This window comes from Puntigrus tetrazona, unplaced genomic scaffold, assembly GCF_018831695.1.
Source record: "Puntigrus tetrazona isolate hp1 unplaced genomic scaffold, ASM1883169v1 S000000397, whole genome shotgun sequence".
Classification (NCBI taxonomy): domain Eukaryota; kingdom Metazoa; phylum Chordata; class Actinopteri; order Cypriniformes; family Cyprinidae; genus Puntigrus; species Puntigrus tetrazona.
In genome coordinates this window covers 685,545-692,500 of record NW_025048050.1, presented here as the reverse complement: position 1 = coordinate 692,500, position 6,956 = coordinate 685,545, and the positions used below count along the sequence as shown (strand labels likewise).

The 6,956-nt window shown below is 38.9% G+C and overlaps 1 protein-coding gene across 3 annotated transcripts in view; it reads right to left on the bottom strand.

Moving 5' to 3' along the window:
• Window positions 1-6,542, bottom strand: part of marveld2a (MARVEL domain containing 2a) — an 8,394-nt gene extending 1,852 nt beyond the window's left edge. Inside the window, exons 1-8 of one of the 3 annotated variants that reach the window (XM_043231634.1) lie at window positions 6,389-6,542; window positions 5,783-5,837; window positions 5,571-5,686; window positions 2,425-3,584; window positions 1,565-1,600; window positions 826-953; window positions 556-727; window positions 15-65 (exon numbers count right to left, since the gene is read on the bottom strand). In XM_043231634.1, the coding sequence (XP_043087569.1) occupies window positions 15-65; window positions 556-727; window positions 826-953; window positions 1,565-1,600; window positions 2,425-3,534 (1,497 nt within the window). In that variant the 5' untranslated portion in view covers window positions 3,535-3,584; window positions 5,571-5,686; window positions 5,783-5,837; window positions 6,389-6,542. Of the gene's footprint in view, window positions 1-14; window positions 66-555; window positions 728-825; window positions 954-1,564; window positions 1,601-2,424; window positions 3,585-5,570; window positions 5,687-5,751; window positions 5,838-6,388 lie in introns of all 3 variants that reach the window. The other 2 variants (XM_043231636.1, XM_043231635.1) reach the window with 2 other exon arrangements.
• Window positions 6,543-6,956: the final 414 nt, after the last annotated feature.

Genomic DNA, 6,956 nt, shown 5'->3' with positions numbered 1-6,956 from the left:
GAATGTTTACTCACCATCTTCTTCCTCTGATACTCCTGCAGGATTTTATTGACGCGGTCGCGCTCCTACAATCAAAATGAGTTTTTATTTACATTTTTATTTATGCATTTATCCAAAAGCGACTCAAAAAGAACAGAAGCAATTTGTCAGCGAGCCAGCAATATTCACAGCAGATTTAGGAAGCTACGTATAAGTAAAAGCTGAAACGAAAGATTAATGAATGCTTTAGAAGTGTTAGCGATGTGATCTTACTGGAAAGCGTTACCAAAAAGAATCGTTTTTTGGTAACATTCAAAACACGGTAATATAGAGGATAAAAATATTTCGCTTCGAGTAATTTCTGCGACGTTTATGAAGTTAACACGGCCTTCAAACTTTCTTTAAAAACAGCAAATCCCCCAAGTTCTCAAGCTGAAGCATCCAAACATCTGTTCTTCTAACGTCCAGCGGGGAACATTCAGGAAGCATACCGCTAAGACTAAGATTTCTAATTAGTTCCAAAACGCATATAGAGACACGAATTAGCGCTTGATTAAAGACGAAGTTTCGACTGACCATATGGCTGGTAGGGTTTTGCGGCAAGTTCTGCATCATCACGTCCATTTCATCAAACTTCTTCAGCACCGCTTGAACTTCTACATGCAGCTCTTTATACTCCGAATACTGGTCATTAAACACGGCCTTATACTGGTCCCGCTGCTCGTCTGTTCGGATCGCTGGATATTTACTGCAGGGACAGACAAAACGCAAGGGTGAGCTTAATCACAGAGAAAAAGCATCTCGAAACGATTTCTCTTTTTTTAGATCGTGAGGCTCATTACTCACGCGACGTAGTCCGGCATGATCACAGGTTTAGGAGCGTGTCCAGCTGGAATATGCCCTTTCACAAGTTTGGGCTTGGCGACGGTCTGCGTGTGCCGCACCGGCATCGGCTCCCTTAAACCATCAACAACCTAGTGAGAGTCAAGAGAATGATTCAAAATTACCTGCAATATTCACATACCGACCCTTCACTAAGCCCCGCCCACCTTAGTTTGGTTAACAATAAAGTGCTGGAGGAATGGTGCGGCAAAGTTGCATTTTAGCTCTTCTGGTTCCATCGACAAGTCAATTGGTTTTTGAACGGGTCTGAAATGAGGTCTGTTGTTACGTCAGTAATTCCCCCTTGTGATTTTAAGCTTTTACTAAAAGGCTAACTAGCGGCTAAATGGGACTAAAAAGGTTGTTCGAGGATATTAAACATCACTAAACAGGTAAACTCATCTTTGTTTGGCTGTCGAACATGGATGAAGGCAAATGAATGAAGTTAATTTCCTCAGGAATAACATCTGGAGTAAGATGCATTTAAATATATGAATTATATTTTGTCATAAATGCCTACGTGCAAAACATTAAACTAGTTGAGAAATACGCAAACGTAAAAGCCTGCCTGCCAATCTGGGCAACAACCACTTATATTACATAACCAGAATTATTCATTTCAACCAGAAAGGCTATACATCCCAAATTATTTCGCAGATGCACCATGGGTAAACGTGTGAAACGACAGAACCAAAACACTTGCCAAGTGCACAGCAGAAGGAGAATCTCTTGGCTGCATCTATAAAACAGAAGCGGAGTTGATTCAATTATTGTTGTATTCATTTTTGCGACTACATTAAATTATGACAAATTAAGATGGCAATGATACATCATGATTAAAAAGACCACACATGTTCTAACTAGGCACGACATAATACTACAGCAATGTTCTTTTCACGCAAGCCATAATTATGGCACAAAATCACACCCTATCAATATCTTACAATATGGTGTCATTTCTTAACATTAATGTATTAAATAACATGAACAAATACATTACAGCATTTATTAATCTTTGTTAACTAAATGTTAACAAACACAACTTGTGATTTTAATAATGCAATAATTAATAATGCTGAAATGAACATTAATAATAAGAAAAACTGTAGAATTATTGTTTAGTCTAAGTTAATGTTAACTAATAAACCTTACTGTAAAGTGTTACCATATCATTAAAGTTAACTGAATCCAAAAAATAAAGTTACTTGAAGCCGAGTAAACTTGAACTTAAGTTTAATTAAAATGTATTTTATTTTTGGTAATTTTTTTTTTTTTTTCAGCTGGTTGCCAAAGCAGTTTTACATTTTCATTTAGTTTACCTTGATGCACAAAATTAAATTTGAAAACTTCATGTAAACTTTACTATGCAAAAAATAAAACTAATAAAAAAATGACAAGAATACAAAAAAGAAAGCTTACTAAATCTTTAAGAAAAAATTTTAAAAGAAAAAACTAATTCAAAAGAAGAAGAATAAAAAAAAAAAACTATAATAGCATCTTGATGCTAAAATGACAAGGTTTTAGAATATAATATGAAACAGAAATCAAAATATAAAACCTCACCTCCTGCCCATTGCGTTCTCGTAGTCGTCGAGCCGCTTCGTGCCGCCACAGTTTTAGACACACTATGGCTCCGACCAAGTACACGATCATGGTGAAGAACAGGAAAATGATAGCAGCCGTCTGCCCAGCCTCCGTGCGGCAGAAAGCGCCATTGATGCCATTATTGAAGTACTGATAGTAGCAGAGGCCACCTCGAATAGTGTCATTGACGTACACGCAGCCAGCCGCTAAAAACAAGAGCGCAAGTGCCAGGTTAATGAAGAACTCCGTTAAAGGCCACCAATTCGAGTCCAGAAGGATAGTTCGATAGTACATGGTCATTCCCAAGACGAGCATGATAATGGTCACTATCCACGCCAATCCCGCCACCACAAGGATGAACGGCGTCTTGGGTCCGGTGTAGTAGGCATTGCCATAACCTCCTCCGTAACTTCCGTAGCTTCCGTAACCTCCTCCGTAAGCCCCACCAGGCTGCGAGTACCCAAACATGTTATACCACTCATTGTCTTTATGAATGTAAGCGCAAACGCATGCAAAAATCGCTGCTCCAAGAAGCAGCTCGACGCAACCTAGAATACGTAAAAGTCCAGCCCAAGACTTCATGTAGGCGTAGCGCTGGTTGTATTCCTCGACTTTTTCGCCGTATGTCAAAGCAGTGTGCACCGTGCGGCCATCCACTGACTCGACGGGGTTGCCCAAAAGCATCGCTTCGCGCTCCTTACGCGAGTTGTAACTGCCTCCGGATCCGCCGTAGGGGTCGCGGTAGGAACCGGGAACCGACGGCGAGTGCGGCGGAGAACAGCGAACGCCGTCAGTGGTTGTGTTCTTGCCGCTCGAGCCCAACATCGACTTCAGCTTGCTGCTTCCGCTGCTGGACCTGAAAAAGTTCTTCCATGAGTCTGGGACGAAACGGTGGACGGGTTTGATGTCGATGGCCGAGTTCCCGTTGTCCTCGCTTCCGCTGGGGTCAAATTCGGGGCCTATGGGTGGCTGGTCCGGTAGGGGAGGTGGCGGAAGAGGTTCGGAGTATAAAGAGTCAGACGTCCTGTGATCAATCAAGCTGTGAAGACTCGGGAGTGAGCCTGTGGGCGCGTCGTTGTAGTGGGGCATGTTTCGGACACAACGCCGATCGGAGTCTCCTCCGGACTTCGCAATTATCCCTAGAGGAACATGAAGTGTACAGTCTTTAGAAAATATCTAGAAAACTGGTTTTTAGTTCTTGCAGGTTAGTGGTCCTTAACTGGTTGTTCATGACCCAGTGATTGGTCAGAAGTCTGAAATGACGCGTGTGAGAGAGTTAAGTTCCGTGCACACCGAGTCCGAACTATTTGCACACGTTTTTCCTTTGCATTCGTCATCCTTCTCATCAAAATGCATGTTACGGATGCGAAACCGCAGAAAATCTAATTATTTTTTGTGATGTACGAAAGTTTTGGAGGCAACGTGTGAACATGACTAACACGACGTGAGTTGGTATTTATTTTTCAACGTGCAAAAATTGCAGATGAATAGTTCAGACTCTGTGCCCAAGGCCGGAAAAGTGTAGAGAAATCATTTTTCCTTCTAACATTTGAGAATTCTTCTTTTACTCTTGGCTGTGTCTTTAATGTCACCTATTTGCAAAGTTCAAACAAATACGTAGTCTTAACAACTTTTCAGCAGAAGTAGGTTCCTGGTTCCTGATACCTTCGTTGTTGATGTTAAAGGAATAGTTCTCCCAAAAATGAAAATTATGTCATCATTTACTCACCCTCAAGTCCCAAACCTGTATGGATTTCTTAATTCTACCGAACACAAAGGAAGATATTTAGAAGAAAGTTTGTAACCAGGTTGTTTTGGGTCACCATTGATTTCCATGGAAGTCAGTGGTTGCAAACATCTTCCCTCATGTTCAGCAGAACAAAGAAACCGAGGGCGAGTAAATAATGAAAGAATTTTCATTTTTGGGTAAACTGTTCATTTAAAAAGTAAATACATTTTTGCTTACTTCTATATCAACTATTGTACAGTTTTTGGTCATTAGTTGATGTGTAATGTAAAACACGGGCCTCGAAGAAAAACCAGTTGAGGACCGCTATTATAGACAATGACGAATGGCGTCTCCTCCACAGTATGCAGAACATTGTCCTTAAAGGAACATAAAGTAAAAAGATTTAGGAAAACATCTAGAAAAAAATGGTTGATGTAGAGTAGTGGTTCTCAACTGGTGGTTTGGTCACAGGTCTGTTGTGAACAACAGAAATGATTATAATTAAGCTTTATCTTAAATCTAAGATTTGGATTGAGCCAAAGCTACTCTACAGTCGGTTAAGCATCTGCCTTTTACTTTATTTTTGCAAATACAACAAATGAGTAGCTCAATTAACTTTTAAATAGGAGGAACTACTAATTCCCATAACCTTTGTCGCTGACGTCAAAGGAAGTGTATCCAATCAAACGCTTGTTTTTTTTGGGTCATCGGTTAAAAAATGGTCGTTAGTAGTTACCAGTAAAAAACGGTTGTGAAGTAAAAACCAACTGAGAACCACTATTACAGAGCGGATATTATGCGCTAGATCATGTTCGTGTTAATATTTAAGAAATTGTAACAAATTCTGCTTGTATATTGGTTTTTACTAACCAAGATAAAGCTTAATGATTTCATTCACATACAGTGCAGGAAATGCAAGACAAAGCTAAAGCATGAAGGTTTTAAAACCCTTCTCCAAAGCAGATAAGAACACAAATAACCCTCCTTTCGGGATACCAGGAAGCGGTACAAGAAACAAACCCTTCGGTTGGGAGCAACGGTGTCTTAAAAGGACGAAAAAGTGAACTTGCTGATCGGAATTGTATATTGAGTATGCAGTGTCACTAATTAAAACCGCGATGTGGGTCAATTATACACATAATTATGCAAAAATATGTCATGCTACAATTGATCGAACGTTACAAAGACGTGTATTAATCCATGTACAATAAATGGACACAGGTGCTCCCCAGGTCAGGCAGTCCAACTTTGTAACTCGAACATAGCAGCGACTGAAACAGTAACCCGTCATCCGCTAGCAAGAGCGTTAACTCTAAACCCACAGGAGATACGACTGCAACCCAGACATTTACGACAGATAGAAAGAAGACGACCGCAGAGACAGAAACGAACATGCCTGTTCAAGAACTAGACGTCTGATTGGGTAATGGCAGACTACTAACGCTGCGTCAACAGCATAAAACACTCAAAACAACAATCTCCACGTAACATTCTTCCTTAAGCACAGATAACCTAACGAAACAACAAGAGAAAAGCATTATGAGTGAGAAAAAAAACGAGACATTTGTATAGAATACCTTTCACACGCAGACACTGTGCAAGACTTACATTGGCCTTGGGTTCAGTGTGTAAAGCTTCATTTGATATAGGTGACTCCGAAGGCCTGGAACACAGACAATAATACAAAAAAAGTATTTATATATTAATAAAAGCAACATCATACGACACTCCAGTAATGCTACGCTTTCTTGACTGTAAGTGATATAGAAATACCACGCAAGCTAATCATTTTTGGGGTTTTTTTGCGGGTTGCTGGCAGTAGTTCAACAATGTAAGTAATTAGCAGTAATGAATAATACAACACGCTCGCGCCATTTAATTCTACAATGAATCTATTCATACACAATCAATGCTAACCCGAAGCGAGGCGCGCTTAAGAAAAACACCGCGGGATCAACAGGTCAGAGAAGTTGAAATGATGGCTATTTATCCTCAATATTAATAAAATTAAGACGGCTGCTTTACTTTAAACATGTTTCAAATATAAAGCGTTTAGGAAACTGGAACTAAACGACAACAACTGACAGACAGATGTGTTTGGGGAAAAAAAACAACAACGATCACGTCTCCAGAAACGCGGCTTAGTTTTTACATATAAGGATATATCACACGCGCAGGTTAAAAAAACACACTTTAATGATGATTCCGTCTTACCTTTTTCGCTATCAAAGAGGTTTTTGTTCCTCTACGGTTTTTTTTTTTTTCGGAAAACACACGCAGGTTTGGAAAGTTGTACCACGTGACGCAGCCTATCCCTGCGCGTGACGTCAGCAGCGACTCGAAGGCTTCACCTGAAGAGGGAGATAAAACTTTGATCCGCTGTCGTAATTCGTTAAAAAAACATTTATTTCCTCACAAGACCGTAGGTGCAGTGACGGCATTGACTGAAACCGGTGACTAAAGTCACGCTCAGTGTGCTCAGACTCTCAGGTGACATCATTTGCATGATCTTTATCATATGGACAGGTATATACATTTAATATATTTGTATAATATAATATAATAATAATATATATATATATATATATATATATATATATATATATATATATATATATATATATATATATATATATATAATGTGTGTATATATATAAATATATTATCTATGTATATAAATAAATAAATAAATAAATATATATATTATATGTATATATATATATATATATATATATATATATATATATATATATATATATATATTATTGAATAATACAATATA